The 17,519-nt window shown below is 51.4% G+C and overlaps 1 protein-coding gene across 3 annotated transcripts in view; it reads left to right on the top strand.

Moving 5' to 3' along the window:
* Positions 1-5,252: 5,252 nt before the first annotated feature.
* EFHC1 (EF-hand domain containing 1) overlaps positions 5,253-17,519 on the top strand; it is a 28,393-nt gene continuing 16,126 nt past the window's right edge. For 2 of the 3 annotated variants that reach the window (XM_038397268.2, XM_043510111.1), the window contains exon 1: positions 9,500-9,634. In XM_038397268.2, coding sequence (XP_038253196.1) covers positions 9,572-9,634 — 63 coding nt within the window. In that variant the 5' untranslated portion in view covers positions 9,500-9,571. Of the gene's footprint in view, positions 5,272-9,499; positions 9,635-17,519 lie in introns of those variants that run through there. The other variant, XM_043510109.1, reaches the window with a different exon arrangement.

The raw sequence follows: 17,519 nt of genomic DNA, 5'->3' as shown, positions 1-17,519 counted from the left end.
TGATTTTTTCCTCCTGGGTTGTATTTTTCATTGTTCCCATGTTAACTCTCAGTCTGAGCAGTTACCCCCACTCACCCCTGCAAATGAGACCAGTAACTGACCTCCTCGGGGAATGATGGAGCTGACTTTGCAGGGAAATACTGACCAGTGCTGCTTTTCAGATAACATCCTAAGGACAAAAAGAAAAGGAGTACTTGTGGCACCTTAGAGACTAACAAATTTATTAGAGCATAAGCTTTCGTGAGCTACAGCTCACTTCATCGTGTAGCTCACGAAAGCTTATGCTCTAATAAATTTGTTAGTCTCTAAGGTGCCACAAGTACTCCTTTTCTTTTTGCGAATACAGACTAACACGGCTGCTACTCTGAAACCTGTGATCCTAAGGACACAGGGTGCTTCATCAACACTGGAGTTAGTGCCATCCCTGCTGTCCTCCTCCCAGTGAGCGAGTCAGTCTTGTGTGTTCTCAGGCCAGACCACAAACCCTCCCTCTTCCCAAGTCGTCTTGTACTTGTGCCTTACACAGCTGGCTGGAGATTGCTCATGTGGACCTTGTGTGTGTGCACTCCTGGGCTGGCTAGGAACCAGCAGATCGCTGACAGCGCTACTCTAAACCCAATGAAGTCATCAAGAGTCTTGCCTTTGACTTCACTGAGGGTTAGTCCTAAGAGGACGTAAATGCCATCATGTTCAGCTGTCAGCCTGTTACTCCTTCCAGAGCTCCCACATGGCCATTTGCAACTGGTCTTCCTTCTGCTCCTAGAATCCTTTGCACCAGATCTGGGGCCGCCCACAAGAAGCTCAGCCAGAACTGATGCAGTGGTTCATAGGGCATCTGATGATGACCTGGTCGCAAGAGGCTGAGTACATCAGCCTCAGTAGGTTGGCCATGGGAAACGGGATCACAAACCTCCTTGGGGGACATGATCCTCAGATGGAGACCAAGGGCCAAGTCTTTAACAGGTGTGGATCAGTGTTTCCCATTGGAACTATGCTGATTAACACCAGCTGAAGATCTGGTCCATTGTGTATTATGCTGCTCGCTCTTCGGACTTGCTCATTGGGAATGAGCAGGATAGAAACAGCAGCTTTGCCATCTGTAGCCTCATGATTACACTTACTGGTTGATTTTTTTACCAAGAGAGCTGTCTTGGTATTGAGGGTGAAGGCAAAGGGGGTCAGTTAACCATGAATTTACTTTGAGTGCTTCATGTAGCAGAACTGGGGTGCATGCTTCAGGCTACACATGTGCCTTGGTATTTACATCTTGTGCTAGCTGGGTTTTAAAAGCATTGCTTCCTACTAAACAGGAATAGTGAGTTTTGCATTTTTTTTCTTGGGAAGTGTGGAAGGGGTGTGAGTATTATGCATCAGCCCTCCCTCATTTGTCCCCCAACTTTGTATTGTTGAGACCACTGAAAACTTCGTATTTTATTGACAGCTATTCAAAAGCCTCAGTAATAAAATCTATAAAAGCAAGACAAAGGGGTGCAACATGAAATCTGTAATTCCACCAACAGGAGGGGAATGTTGTTCAGCAGAAAGTTTGGCCTTAAAGTGTTGATGACAATAAATGATAATAATGAATGTGCTTTACTTGTCTTTCATCAGTAGATCTCAAAGCACTTTTCAAGCCTCACAACAGGTAGGTATTATCTCCCTTGTACAGATGAAGCACAAAGTGGTTAACTGTGACTAGCTGGAGAGATTGTGACAATGCATCAGTGGCAGAGCTATGAATGCAGGGCCTGATTCAGCAAAGCACTTAAGTGTGTGCTTAAAGTTAAGCACGGGAGAGTAGTGCTCTTGACAGTCAATGGGACTACTCAAATGCTTAAAATTAAATACATGCTTAAGTGCTTTGCTGAGTTAAGGTCAGAACTCCTGACCATTGTTCCTCCTTGCTATAGCCATCTGGTCACCTACAACTATACACTGTTTTCCAGCAAGCTCGTAAACCCTGGGAGGAAATCTTGACTTATACAGGTTGTCTGCAGGAATCTAAGATGGGAATATTTCCTCCTTCTACTACAGAGTTTTTTGAGGTTTTTTGGCCCTTCATATATAACAACATGTGAGTTTGTTTGCGCCCCCTGTCTACTGCACTGTGTTTGCCTTTCCTTCCACCAGATGGCAAGATTTCCTCACCCTCAGCAGCAGAAAGCATGCTTCTTCATGCCACGAATGCAGTATCTGCATAACTACCCTCCCGCCAGATCCTACAATAAAGAGGAAACTATTTAAACAGAAAAAAACAACAACTTGCAAATGACCTAAGGAAAAAAAAAGCTTGAATTTGAGTCAGTATCAACTCCATGCAGTGTGGATACTTCTTATTTAATAGATGTATTCCAGTGCAGGGGATTCCTTTCTTTAAAGTGTTATCCGTCATGGAAGTTACAAAGTCAACCTTTTAAATGGGCAGTTTAGGCTCAATTCTTAAATGTTTGAAAAATACAAAATTGAGGGGATAGGAAATTTACAAAACAGAATAGAGAATTTTAAAAAAATCAACGATAGGGATTTTTGGGATGCAGAGAGGAGAGATTGTTTTTTATTTATACATCTCAGTGATATTAGAAACAGATGCATGAAAACCTGAAACTGACTGTAAATAGAAAAAAAGTGGACTTGACTAACCCAGGCCAAACTGAGTGAAGGGCAAAGCATGAAACAACATCAAGGGGAAAAATTACAGTGAGGTTTAAAGTTTGTTTTTTTTTAAATATCTTCTGGCATTATTAATAGGAGTGGGGAAGATTTTATTGAATGCATAACTTTTCACCTGGGGCACCCAGATACTGCAGTAATGAGCATCCGCCGTGACTCAAAAGTGTTATCTGGTCTTATTCCTGAAGCTTCTTGTTAACATGCATTAACTAGGCCAGGGGTTGGGAAATGGGTTTAAATTATGCAGGCTTCATTTTATTCTTTCCACAGCCAACTAGCCCATTAAAGGAGACAATCTCATTCCCTGTGTCCCAGCTGGACCAATGTCCATCACTGCCTGGAGCTCCCATTGACTTCAGTGAAAGTTGTGGATGTTCATTGCCTCTGAAAATCAGGCCATACGTGGTTTAAACCTGAAGCTTATGGCTCCAAAGCCCTTTCTTGTGGTCTTAAACAGTGCAGCCATCTCCAATGTCTAGTACCTCACAGCTCTTTGCTTTGTTCTGGCTGAGGTCAGACAAGACCGACTTTCTATTACTCTAACAGAAAATGCCCCTAGATGGAAATAAGAAAGCACTAAAAATCACTCCTTCCCATTACCTGGCTATCAGCTAGTAGGGATTTGCTCACAGAAGGGGAAACAAGGTCATGGTACATCACAGGGTGGCTGCTGTTAAATTAACCCCATGCAGCACCAGCCAATGGAACATAGTGAAGTAGCTCATGTGGGAAGCCTACTCACTCCTTTTGTGGCTTGAATGTTCACCGGGTCTGACCTCTTTGTAGTGTTACTCAGTAGCTGTGTGACAGGACGAGCTAGCGGCCCCAATCAGGATCTGTGTCCCAGGGTGTTAGGTGCTGTACAGACACATTCTAAGTCCCTGCTCCAAAGAGCTTAAAATCTGAATAGACGAGAGAGACAAAGGAGGCATTACTATCCCCATTTTACAGGTATGGTACTGAGGCACAGGAAGATTGATTCAGGACACAAAGGGTAGAGGCAGGAACTGACTCCAGCTGTCCGGAGTCCCAAGCTGGTGCCTTACCCACAGGACCTTTTTCCTCTTTTCTGCTTTACTGCAGTTATTAAATGGTTTTTCTGAACCGTCCCACTCCTCCCAGAATACCTGATAGGAATGTTTTGGGAGCATGGGGCAAGAAGGGATTAACTGACTCACCACCAGGTGAGCACAGGTTCCAGCTCTGCGGCAGCTTTCCTATATGGCCGGGGGCAAGGCATTTACGCCCAGCTCCTCAAAGGTATTTGGGCTCCTAATTTTCATTGACTTGAATGGAGGTAGGCGTCTAAATACACTTGAGAATCTGGGCCTTTGTGTCTCAGTTCCCCATCTGTACAATGGGATAATAGCACTACCCTGCCTCCCAGGGGTATGGTGAGGATAAATCCATTTGAGATTGTGAGGTGCTCAGATGCGGATAAATACATTAGCGTGATAGCTTAGGCCCAGCGGCTGGTTGTGCCTCTCTTTAATCTCCTCTCTTTCAGCACCAGTTGGCCTTGAATCTATCATTTTACTTTCCAAGCTGATCAGCCCCCTTTTTTATCTCACCACGGCTGGTTTTCTTCTCTCTTTCCCACTCGAGGGCCAGGGTTGTGTCTGCCCGACCTCCATTTGCAGAACTCTATGTCCCATCACCCGCTCGCATGCTACAGTGTGGCCTTTGTTGTAGTTTTCTGATAAAGAAAGGCAGCAGGAAAATAATCCCCTTTGCTGTCTGATCCACACCTCCGCTGTCTGTTGCTTCAAGGATTTGGGGATCGAGGAGTGCTTTCTTCACAACCATCTTCTTTGAAGGTCTCTCCACTCCCTTGTTACTGCATCTTTTTAAAGGAGATAAAAATTATGTGCAGAGGAAGGGAACATACTTCAGGGTAAAATGCAAAGCACACAGTTAAACTTCACTGGAGTCTGATCCCAGCTTCCTTTGAAGCCAGTGAGAATTTTGTCTGTAATAGGAACAGAACCAGGCCCGGTTTAGGAAATGTTAAGTTGCAGTGGTCCAGCAGTCACTTACCCCGTGGCATATTATGATGTACACTTGCAACATAAACAACAGCTGTGTGCAAGATAATGCAGCAAACCCGTTGTTCCTGTGCCTGACAACGTGCTCCTGAATATCTCAATGAAGTGGTTAGTGTGTATTCATATTACTGCTGTAGAATGGCAATTGGAACTGCTCAATGGTGTGTCATAGAGTTTGTAGTGCTTAAGGTGAATGGTGATTCTCCTGTTGCTCAGGTAGACCCTGTGATTTGAAAGCAGGAGGATCTGAGTGTTCTCAGAAAAGAAAGATGTGTCAGGCGAGAGAAGAGCAGTTGGAGGAGGAGAATAAAGGACGAGGGGGAAGGAGTGGGGGGCACATGGTAATGGTGGAAGGAGGAGAGACCAGAGCCCTCTTGTGCCCATTTAATGCTACCTTTAATTGTCCCAGGCCTAAATATCATGATGATAGTTGCCTTTGAAATATTTGAGGAAGATGGACAGACAGATAGCTCCCGCTGCTGCCTTGATGTTGTGAAAAAAATGATGGTGCACGGTTTAGGTGGTCACCGGCCTTCCAAGGAATTAAAAGAATATGGTATGAAAGATACAGGAGCCAGATTGTTTTTTAAAAGTCAACCTGCCATTCCTCTCCCCCCTGAATGTTTTATTTATGGTACAAAATCATACGTAGCAGAAAATCCTTCCTTTCCATCACAGTGTTTGATCTTTTGCTGAAACACAGGCCAGGGTGGGTTTTACAGTGAGAAGGACACTAGGCAATAAATAAAGATACTTCAAGTGCAGCTCAGTAAGAAGCATTTCTAAGCATCTCTGCATTTTATTAGTTATTTGCACTATTAGAGCAATGGCGTGGGCCTTCTCAGGTTTTGCAGGCGGACCATTAAGGTGACCTTGTGTCCTTGAAGAACAGGAATGTTCCAGTCCTGTCCTGATGTCCCCTGTTATATTTTGTCCAGGTTTTCTAACCCTTTGCAGCCTAGCCACTAATGCAGGAGCCATTAGCTGACTGCTATACTGACACTGACGACAGGCAGGCTGAGGGCTTGTGCACTTCCCAGAACCTTTCCAGGCAGAACGGTTGCATGTTGTCACTTGGCCCTCCCCACTCTCACACGCTTTCCCCACCAGCCCCTGCCCCCTCCAGAGGAGGCCCCAAGCCAGCCTGACCCCTCACTCTGTTTGTGTATGGGACGATGGAAGGCTGTTACCCTAGATAACAAACCCCTCCTGGATGCACCACCTTGGCTCTACCCACGCCGCAGCTGTCCCTGTTTAAGAGCTGGCCACTCCCGCATAGATGCTGTTTGGGGATGAAGAGAGTGTGTGAAATGGGGTGAGGTTCTGGGATGGTCCTCAGTATGGCCAGCCCCAAATGTTCGAAAATCATGAGTAGGGCCCTACCAAATTCATGGTCTATTTTGGTCAATTTCATGGTCAGAGGATTTTAAAAATCGTAAATTTCATGATTTCAGCTATTTAAATCTCGTATTTCACGGTTTTGTAATTGTAGGGATCCTGACCCAAAAAGGAGTTGTGTGTGGGGGGGGGAGGGTCACAAAGGTTATCATAGGGGGGGGTTGCGGTAGTGCTACTCTTTCTTCTGCACAGCTGCTGGCCGTGGCACTGTTTTCAGAGCTGGGTGGCCAGAGAGCGGCGGCTGCTGGCCAGGAGCCCAGCTCTGAAGGCAGAGCTGCTGCCAGCAGCAGCGCAGAAATAAGGGTGGCAGGGTATGGTATTGCTTTTGTGCTGCTGCTGGCAGGGTGCTGCCTTCAGAGCTGGGCGCCTGGCCAACAGCCGCCGCTCTCTGGCCACCCAGCTCTAAAGGCAGCGCAGAAGTAAGGATGGCAGTACTGTGACACCCCTCTCCTAAAATAACCTTGTAACTCCCTTTTGGGTCAGGAGCCCCAATTTGAGAAACGCTGGTGTCCCCCATGAAATCTGTATAGTACCAGGTAAAAGCACACAAAAGACCAAATTTCGAGGCGGGGGAGACCAGATTTCACGGTCCGTGATGCATTTTTCATGGCTGTGGATTTGGTAGGGCCCTAATCATGAGTCAAGCTCACTAAAAATCATAAGATTATGTAAAAATATTAGATTTGGTGTTTTGATTTGCTTTCTGCTTTTTGAGCCTTTAGGGTGCACTGGGCCCACATTTTGAAGCTGTCTCTGCGGCCACACGGGCTAGAAATATGCCTTTTCTTTAAGAATGAAGGCTGAAATCATCACCTGTCCACTTGACTCTAGGAGTGGGGACTTTAAGGAAAACAATAATTATCATGAGACTCAAGACAATGTCATGAGAGTTGGCAGCACTGGGTCCTGGTTTGGGAGGGATGGGTAGGGTGTCAACAGGACAGAGGTGCTGGCCAGCCCACAGTGTGTGGCTGCAATGCTGCCTGTATAAGGGGACTGTTGGCCCCTTACTAAAACTTAGTGGGGGGTGGTGTTTGGTTGGACAACTCCCAGTACCAAAAGTAAGGGGAAGGGTTGATGGGAAACCCGGGACAATGGGAAGAGGCCAACACTCCAGATCAACCTGATTGACAGGGTGGGCAGGTTAATGAGGGAGTGAGGAGGTCAGGGGTCCCGTCCTGTGTGGGCTAGAGCTGCCTGCGTGGGCCAGAGTGGTGCTGAGCTAAGGAGAGAGCAGGAGCCTGGACTGACCTGGGGAACAGAGCCCCACCAGCTAAAGCCAGAGGGTCCAGAGAAGCAGCCTAGGGAGCAGAGCTGTGCTGGGAGTAGAGCCACACCAGCCAGAGCCAGAGGGGCCAGAGAAGCAGCCCAGAGAGCTGTGCTGGGAGCTGAGCTGCAGCAAACAGATCCAGAGAGGCCAGAGGAGCAGCTAGGGGAGCTGCACTGGGGCTGGAGCAGTCTGGAGCCAGGTGCAGTGAGCAGTGGGGGGAAAACGAGGGGGGCCCCTGGGCAGCGGGCCCCGCAGATGGAGAGGCCTTGCAGGTCAGACCTGGAGGGGATCATAACCCCGACAGGGGGGGAAGGGAGGGGAAAGCTGGGAAGGACTCTCCCACCTAGAGCCTGAAGGTGTGTGGCCACCGCCAGAGCAAGTGTCCGACCCCACAGCATCCTTGCAGCACAGCCAGGGCCTGGGAAGGAGGCCTGGCACATCTGAGGAACAGACTATGAACTGCCCTTATGTTCCAGAGATGGCTGGGTGTGATATCCCCATGCCACACAGCGGGGTGATGTGTTTTCCTTTAACCTTTCCCATTTTGTCCTTATATTTTTTAAATTGGTTGCTGTTTAATAAATTGTATTTGCCTGAACTATATGTAATGATCAGTGAGCCAGGGAAGCGTCTAGAGCCGAGAGAGCACCCTGGAGTGGGGACACCCTAGCCCCTGCCCTAAGTGACCACAACAAGGTTGGGGGTTCAGTCCCCTCAAGAATCCTGGGCCCAGACTTGTCGGGGTTACGAGGACCACACAGGAGAGTGGGAGTCCTTGAGGTCAGGCAGGTCTCTGGGTAAAGGAAGTGGGAGCGAGGACTCAGATCCTTTCGCTAGCCCACTTCACCGGGGTTGTGTATAAGCCAGGAAAGTGCCTCACAATAGTGGAACTATCCCCCGCTCCCCATTCTGCTTACTCCTCGGTAGCATGACCTCCCCCACAGCCTGGCAGGTGGCGGGGACCTGGTGCACGCTCCCAGGGGGCAGAGGGCTGGCCAGCCCAGGGTGTGTGACCCCCGCTAGCCCAGCAGGTGGAAGGGGCCGTAGCGCTCGGGGGGGCAGGGGCCCCCAGCCCAGCAGGTAGAAGTGGTCCTAGCGCACGGGGGGGCAGGGGCCCCCAGCCCAGCAGGTGGAAGGGGCCGTAGCGCACGGGGGGGCAGGGGCCCCCAGCCCAGCAGGTGGAAGGGGCCGTAGCGCACGGGGGGGGCAGGGCCCCCAGCCCAGCAGGTGGAAGGGGCCGTAGCGCACGGGGGGGGCAGGGGCCCCCAGCCCAGCAGGTGGAAGGGGCCGTAGCGCACGGGGGGGGCAGGGCCCCCCAGCCCAGCAGGTGGAAGGGGCCGTAGCGCACGGGGGGGGCAGGGCCCCCCAGCCCAGCAGGTGGAAGGGGCCCTAGCGCACGGGGGGGGGCAGGGCCCCCCAGCCCAGCAGGTAGAAGTGGTCCTAGCGCACGGGCAGGGGCCCCCAGCCCAGCAGGTGGAAGGGGCCGTAGCGCACGGGGGGGCAGGGGCCCCCAGCCCAGCAGGTGGAAGGGGCCCTAGCGCACGGGGGGGCAGGGGCCCCCAGCCCAGCAGGTGGAAGGGGCCGTAGCGCACGGGGGGGCAGGGGCCCCCAGCCCAGCAGGTGGAAGGGGCCGTAGCGCACGGGGGGGGCAGGGACCCCCAGCCCAGCAGGTGGAAGGGGCCGTAGCGCACGGGGGGGGCAGGGCCCCCAGCCCAGCAGGTGGAAGGGGCCGTAGCGCACGGGGGGGGCAGGGGCCCCCAGCCCAGCAGGTGGAAGGGGCCGTAGCGCACGGGGGGGGCAGGGCCCCCCAGCCCAGCAGGTGGAAGGGGCCCTAGCGCACGGGGGGGGGCAGGGCCCCCAGCCCAGCAGGTGGAAGGGGCCGTAGCACCCGGGGGGGGGCAGGGGCCCCCAGCCCAGCAGGTGGAAGGGGCCCTAGCGCACGGGGGGGGGCAGCGCTCTCGGGGCACAGCCCCTCCCCCCCGGGAAACGCTCGCACGAGGCCCCGGCTCCCGCGGCAGGAGCCGGCTGCGCCCCCAGCGCGCATGCCCAGAGGCGGCGCATCCCTCCCAGCCGGCGCTCCTAGCGCGCATGCGCTCTCTGGACTGTTTACGGTTGCCAGGGGTGACGGCGCTGCCTGGCGCCGGGGCTGGCTGGGGACCGGAGCCGCCGCGCCAGGCGCCCGCTGGCCATGAGCGCCCATCCCGTGCACGGGCTGCCCCTGCTGCCGGGCAGCGCCTTCAGCGACCCCACGGTGAGGAGAGCCGGGCCCGCGACCCCGGCAGTGTCCCCCGGGACCCGATCCTCCCCCCGACCCGATTCCCCCCCCCCCCCGCCCTCCACCGGGCAGAGCCCCGACCGGGACCCGGTTCCCCTCCCCCCCCGAAAAGAGCCCCCCCGGGACCCGATCCCCCCTCCGCCCCGATTCCCCCTTCCGCCCCCCACCGGGCAAAGCCCCGACCGGGACCCGGTTCCCCTCCCCCCCCCGAAAAGAGCCCCCCCGGGACCCGATCCCCCCTCCGCCCCGATTCCCCCCTCCGCCCCGATTCTCTTCCCCTCGAAAAGAGCCCCCCCGCGCCCCGATCCTCCCCCCACCCCCCACAGGGAAGAGTCCCCACCGGGACCCGGTTCCCCTTTCCCCCGAAAAGAGCCCCCCCGGGACCCGATCCCCCCCTCCGCCCCCCACCGGGCAAAGCCCCGACCGGGACTCAATTCTCCTCCCCCCGCGAAAAGAGCCCCCCCCGACCCGATCGCCCCTCCGACCCGATTCCCTTCCCCCTGGACAGAGCCCTGATCAGGACCCGATTCTCCTCCCCCCCGAAAAGAGTCCCCCCCGGACCCGATCCGATTCCCCTCCCCCCGGACCGAGCCTGCCTGGGCCCCCATTCCCGTTCCCCCACCCCCCGGACAGAGCCCCCCCGGGCCCCAATTCTCCTTCCCCCCACACACCTGAGCCCCCACCGGGACCCGAGCCCCCCCTCCCGGACCCAATTCCGATCTCCCTTCCCCTCCCACAGACCAAGCCCCCACCAGGGGGTAAATGTAAATGTAAGCTATTGCATCTGGTCTCAGCTATGCCAGCATGTATCTGAAGGAGCACCATTGACTTCAATGCAGTTCCTCTGTGTGCTGGTTCGGAGCCCATTCTCCCCCGTCAATGAACACATCAACCACCTTTCGCCTTCCTAGTGCAAATTGCTGACACCAGCTCAGCACTTTTGAGCAACCCTTTAATAATAACTCGACTAGCCAACTCCTGCTTGTGGTGGATGGTTTTGCTAGAAGATACGCTCCAGTTCGAACAAATTAATTCAGCGAAGTTCTCTGGCCTGTGCTATAGAGGAGGGTCAGCTAATGGCCACAATGGGCCCTTCTGGCCTTTGACTCTAGAAGTCAATGTGAATTACACCAGTTGTCCTGCTAATGTCAATGGAACTACTCACATGAGTATGGCAAGCGGGATTTCTACAGGCCAGAGGAAAGAAATATTTGGACAAGGAACTAGATTTGAGATTCAAACTTTCAAGGGGCTATAACCAATGGTGAGAAAAAATATTTAAATGGTGACGAGCTGGGACAAAGCCCTTTTGATAGGTGTGGGGGCAAGGAAGGACAGCTCTTCACGTCTCACTGGCTTGGCCGGCTGATTGATTGTGTGCTTCAGAATGCAACTGGCCAACAACCAGTCAACCAGTGAATTCAACCAGTGTGTTAGAGTATAGCTGGAAGAGTATCTGGGGAACATTACAGCCCATTGGAGGACATTGAGTTCCCAGGAGGGTACAGAGCTATCAGGCCCAATGGGGCACAGAGGTACCTATCCTGGGGATATCAGATTCTCATGGGGGTCCCATCCCTATTAAGGAGGGTGTGAGGTCCATGGGGGGCTGATGAGAATGAGACCATTGGTTCCAAGAGTATTGGGTATCAATCTGGGGGAGGGGATTGGGTCTCAGGTTCAGGGGTATCAGTCCACAGGTATCAGGTCCCAGTGGGGATTGGGTCCAAGGGTTGGGGGATGAGGGGAGGTATCCAGTTGCAGAGAGTTTTTGTCCCGGAGGGGTAGGGGTGGAATTGGATCCCAGGGTTGGGGGTATCAGCCAGGGTATCAGGTCTTGGGTGGGAAGTATCGGGTCCCAGGGGCCATTGGTTCGGGAAGGGATCCAGTCCCAGACTTAGAAGGGGGAGGGCAGAGGGATTGGGTCCTAAGTGGTATCTGGTCGGGGGGAAGGATTGAATCCTGATGGGATGGGGCAGGAGATTGGGTCCCAGGGAATCAGTCGGGGAGAGTATTGGGTGCCAGGAGAATCGGGTCCTGGTGGGGGCTTGGTCTGGGGGGGGGGAAGGGAGATTGGAATCGGGTCCAGGAGGGGGGGCTCTGGTCCCGGTGGAGGCTCAGGTGTGGGGGGGGAGGATCGGGTCCCAGTTGGGGCTCTGTCCTGGGGGGAAGGGAATTGGGTCGGGGGGGGAGGATCAGGTGCGAGGGGGGGGTCTTTGGGGGGGCGAGGGGAACGGGGTCCCAGCCGGAGCTTTGTCCGGGGGGAAGGGAATCGGGTCGGAGCGGGGATCGGGTACGGGGGAGGGGGGGCTCTTTACATTCACATCAGTCATTTAGTAAGAGAGTCCTGAATTGGAAGCCAGACTCACTTGATTGGTCCTGTTAATATCACTGGGAGTCCTTATGGGCTCAATCTGTAAAGGCACCTAGGGGTCTGTCATAAATATAAAGGGAAGGGTAAACACCTTTAAAATCCCTCCTGGCCAGAGGAAAAACCCTTTCACCTGTAAAGGGTTAAGAAGCTAGGATAACCTCACTGGCACCTGACCATAATGACCAATGAAGAGACAAGATACTTTCAAAGTGTGTGGGGGGAAACAAAGGGTCTGGGTCTGCCTGGGTGATGCTTTTGCCGGGGACAGAACAGGAATGGAGTCTTAGAATTTAGTAAATAATCTAGCTAGATATGCATTAGATTATGATTTCTTTAAATGGCTGAGAAAATAAGATGTGCTGAATGGAATAGATATTCCTGTTTTTGTGTCTTTTTGTAATTTAAGGTTTTGCCTAGAGGGATTCTCTGTTTTGAATCTAATTACCCTGTAAGGTATTTACCATCCTGATTTTACAGAGGTGATTCTTTTTACTTCTATTAAAATTCTTCTTTTAAGAAACTGATTGCTTTTTCATTGTTCTTAAGATCCAAGGGTTTGGGTCTGTGGTCACCTATGCAAATTGGTGAGGTTTTTTACCAAACCTTCCCCAGGAAGGGGGGTGCAAGGTTTTGGTGAGGATTTTGGGGGGGAAAGATGTTTCCAAATGTCTCTTTCCTAATAAAATACCCAGTTAGACATTTGGTGGTGGCAGAGAAAGTCCAAAGGCAAAAGGTAAAATAGTTTGTACGTTGGGGAAGTTTTAACCTAAGCTGGTAAAAGTAAGCTGAGGAGGTTTTCATGCAGGTCCCCACATCTGTACCCTAGAGTTTAGAGTGGGGAAGGAACCTTGACATGGTGGCAGAGCAGTGGGATTAACCTGAAATAATTTTGAGATCAATTTGAGATTTTTTTTTGAACCAGAAGCACAGAGTTGAAAGGGAATTTTTTTTTCCTTTGGGCTGCTGAAAAGCAGGGTTGTGGCTGAAAGCAGTTTGATTTTTTCTCTGCTTTGGGGCCAGAGCAGAGACAAAAGGGAATTATCTTTTGGGAGCTGGAGTTTTCTCTACCTAAAGGCAGGGTAGTTAACCTCCTGCAGGGAAATTCACCAGTCTTCACAGACTTGAAGATTTTTTTTTTTATTTTAATTTTTTTTTTTTACCTAAGAGCCACAAGAGGGGTTTTCTGCCTATTTGCCTGGAGACAAAGATGTTAGGGTGGTGGTGGTGGTTGTTGTTGTTTTGTTTTTTTAATTTTTTTGTTCTTGTTGTTGGTTTTGTTTTTTTGGGGGGCATTTTTCTGTAGGCTGACAATCACTATCAGAGAATATAGGTATCATATTACAGCACAGCAAAATTTTACAAGCCAAGTTTTTTTTTTGTTTGTTTGTTTTATTTCTAACTCTCAGGTGTAAAGTTAGTTAAAAACAGAGAGGTAAAGATGACAGAAACCAAGACACAACACAAATTGGAGTTAGCCAGACTGGAGGCAGCGAAAGAGGCAGAGAAAGCCCTAGAAGCTGCCCACGGGAGAGAAATGGAGGCAAAGGACAAAGAAATGGAGGCAGCGAAAGAGGCAGAAAAAAACTGAGAGGCTGCTCACAGGAGGGCTATGGAGGCAGAAAAAAACTAAGAGGCTGCCCACAGGAGAGCAATGGAGGCAAGGGCCAAAGAACTGGAGGAGAAGGAAAAAGAGGAAGTATGTGGAGAAGGAGAAGGAAAAAGAGAGGAAGCATGCACTGAAGATGGAGAAGGCAAAGGCTCAGCAGAATATAGCAACAAACCTTAGCAATCCTTCTGCAGGTACCACTTCCCATCCCAGAAAGTTCCCTACCTACAAAGCAGGCGATGATACCGAGGCCTTCTTAGAAAACTTCGAAAGGGTCTGCCTTGGGTACAGCATCTCTACAGACCAATACATGGTAGAGCTGAGGCCGCAGCTTAGTGGACCCTTAGCTGAGGTGGCGGCTGAAATGCCTAAGGAACACATGAACCAGGATGAACTGTTTAAAACCAAGGCGAGAGTCAGAATGGGGCTAACACCCGAGCATTCACGTCGGCGGTTCAGAGCCCTAAAGTGGAAACCAGATGTGTCATTTACCTGACATGCCTACCACATTGTGAAACATTGGGATGCCTGGATATCAGGAGCAAGTGTTAAATCTCCAGAAGATTTGCCCTTCCTAGTGCAAATGGAGCTGTTCTTAGAGGGTGTTCCTGAGGAAATAGAAAGATACATCCTAGATGGGAATCCCAAAACTGTAATTGAGGCGGGGGAGATTGGAGCCAAATGGGTGGAGGTGGCAGAAAAGAAAAAAAACTGGTTGCAGTTGGAGCGGATACCAGAAGGGACAACCTCAGACCACCCTTACTACCGGGGGCTGCCCAAGGATCCAACTACCCCCCAAGGAACCCTCCAGCCACCTTATTGGTCCCGCCACGCCATTCTCCAGCAACCCGCCTTGCCACAGTGACCTGTCAGCTGGACAGTGTTTTAAATGTAATGAGCCGGGGCATGTAAAGGCCAACTGCCCCAAGAACCCCAACAGATTACAGTTCATTGCACCGGAATTACCCCAGAGGTCCTCAGGCCCAGATACCTCCCAGATACCCTTGGAGCGGAGGGAAACTGAGTGTGGATGGGGAAAAAGGTCACTGCATGGAGGGACACTGGAGCACAAGTGTCAGCTATCCATGCTTCCTTAGTGGACCCCAATTTAATCAAGACAGAGATCCAAGTGATGATTCAACCCTTCAAGTCAAACTCTTTCAATTTGCCTACAGCCAAGTTGCCTGTCCAGTACAAGGGCTGGTCAGGAACGTGGACTTTTGCAGTCTATGATGATTATCCCATCCCCATGGTGTTGGGGGAAGACTTGGCCAATCATGTGAAGTGAGCCAAGAGGGTGGGAATGGTCACCCGCAGCCAGGCTAAACGAGCCATCACGCCCAGCTCTGTTCCGGAAACTTCTACCAGGACCCGGTCAGAGGTGATGGACCCGGACACCAGGCCAATGTCTGCAACAGCAGGAGTGGATCCAGTCCCAGAGACCCAGCCAGAGCCAGTCCCAGAACCGGAACCGGCAGAACAACCAGCACTAGACCCATTGCCAGCACTGAATCCAGTACTTGCAACCCCAACCCCAGAGGGCCCCACCAAACCTGAACTGGCAGCAGCCGATAACCCTACATAAGAGGCTCAGCCGGAGCCTGAACCCCAACATAGTGCACCTGCGGAGAGCGGTTCACAGTCAACGGAAACAGCCCCATCCCCTACATTGCTTCCAGAGGGACCAAGTATAGGTCCACAATCCAATGAGGAACTGATGTCTCCAGCATCCAGGGAACAGTTCCAGGCTGAACAGGAAGTAGATGAAAGCCTCCAGAGAGCTTGGACGGCAGCACGGAGCAACCCACCACCTCTCAGCTCTTCTAATCGATCTAGATTTGTTGTAGAAAGAGGACTTTTATACAAGGAAACTCTTTCTGGTGGACATCAGGAAGACTGGCATCCTCAGAGACAGTTGGTAGTTCCAACTAAGTACCGGGTCAAGCTCTTGAGCTTAGCCCACGATCATCCTAGTGGCCATGCTGGGGTGAACAAGACCAAAGACCGGTTGGGGAGGTCATTCCATGGGGAGGGAATGGGCAAGGATGTTTCTACCTATGTCCGGTCTTGTGAGGTATGCCAAAAAGTGGGAAAAACCCAAGACCAGGTCAAAGCTCCTCTCCAGCCACTACCCATCATTGAAGTTCCATTTCAGCGAGTAGCTGTGGATATTCTGGGTCCTTTTCCAAAAAAGACACCCAGAGGAAAGCAGTACATACTGACCTTCGTGGATTTTGCCACCTGATGGCCGGAAGCAGTAGCTCTAAGCAACACCAGGGCTAAAAGTGTGTGCCAGGCACTAGCAGACATTTTTGCCAGGGTAGGTTGGCCCTCTGACATCCTCACAGATGCAGGAACTAATTTCCTGGCAGGAACTATGGAAAGCCTTTGGGAAGCTCATGGGGTAAATCACTTGGTAGCCACTCCTTACCACCATCAAACAAATGGCATGGTGGAGAAGTTTAATGGAAGTTTGGGGGCCATGATACGTAAATTTGTAAATGAGCACTCCAATGATTGGGACCTAGTGTTGCAGCAGTTGCTTTTTGCCTACAGAGCTGTACCACATCCTGGTTTAGAGTTTTCACCATTTGAACTTGTATATGGCTATGAGGTTAAGGGGCCATTACAGTTGGTGAAGCAGCAATGGGAGGGATTTACACCTTCTCCAGGAACTAACATTCTGGACTTTGTAACCAAGCTACAAAACACCCTCCAAACCTCTCTAGCCTTGCTCAAGAAAATCTACAGGATGCTCAAAAAGAGCAAAAATCCTGGTATGATAAACGTGCCAGAGAGCGTTCCTTCAAAGTAGACTAGGTCATGGTCTTACAGGCACTCCAGGCCCATAAAATGGAAGCATCGTGGGAAGGGCCATTCATGGTCCAGGGGAGCGCCTGGGAGCTGTTAATTATCTCATAGCATTCTCCACCTCCAACCAAAAGCCTAAGGTATACCATATTAAGTCTCTAAAGCCCTTTTATCCCAGAGAATTAAAGGTTTGTCAGTTTACAGTCCAGGGAGGAGATGACGCTGAGTGGCCTGACGGTGTCTACTACGAAGGGAAAAGTGCTGGTGGCGTGGAAGAGGTGAACCTCTCCATGATCCTTGGGTGTATGCACTGACAGCAGATCCAGGAGCTGTGCACTAGCTATGTGCCGACGTTCCCAGCCACCCCAGGACTGACTGAACGGGCATACCAGTCCATTGACACAGGTAATGCTCACCTAATTAAAGTCCAACCTTACTGGGTGTCTCCTCAAGCTAAAACTGCTATAGAACGGGAGATCCAGGATATGTTACAGATGGGTGTAATCCGCCCCTCTGGCAGTGCATGGGCATCTTCAGTGGTTCTAATTCCCAAACAAGATGTGGAGATATGTTTTTGCATGGACTGCCGTAAACTAAAGGCTATAACTCGCCCAGACAACTATCCAATGCCACGCACAGATGAACTATTAGAGAAACTGGGACGGGCCCAGTTCATCTCTACCTTGGACTTAACCAACGGGTACTTTCAGGTACGGCTAGATGAATACGCCAAGGAAAGGTCAGCCTTCACCACACGTCGGGCTGTATGAATTTAATGTACTCCCTTTCGGGCTGTGGAATGCACCCGCCACCTTCCAAAGGCTTGTAGATGATCTCCTAGTGGGATTAGGAGAATATGCAGTCGCCTACCTTGATGATGTGGCCATATTTTCGGATTCCTGGGTAGTACACCTGGAACATCTACAAAAAGTCTTTGAGCGCATAAGGGAGGCAGAACTAACTATTAAGGCTAAGAAGTGTCAAATAGGCCTAAACAGAGTGACTTACCTTGGACACTAGGTAGGTCCTTGGACACTAGGGTCAAGGAATTATCAACCCCCTACAGGCCA

Source organism: Dermochelys coriacea, chromosome 3 (genome assembly GCF_009764565.3).
Source record: "Dermochelys coriacea isolate rDerCor1 chromosome 3, rDerCor1.pri.v4, whole genome shotgun sequence".
NCBI lineage: Eukaryota > Metazoa > Chordata > Testudines > Dermochelyidae > Dermochelys > Dermochelys coriacea.
Note: the sequence above shows the minus strand (reverse complement) of the source record. Positions and strands in the feature narration are given on the sequence as shown.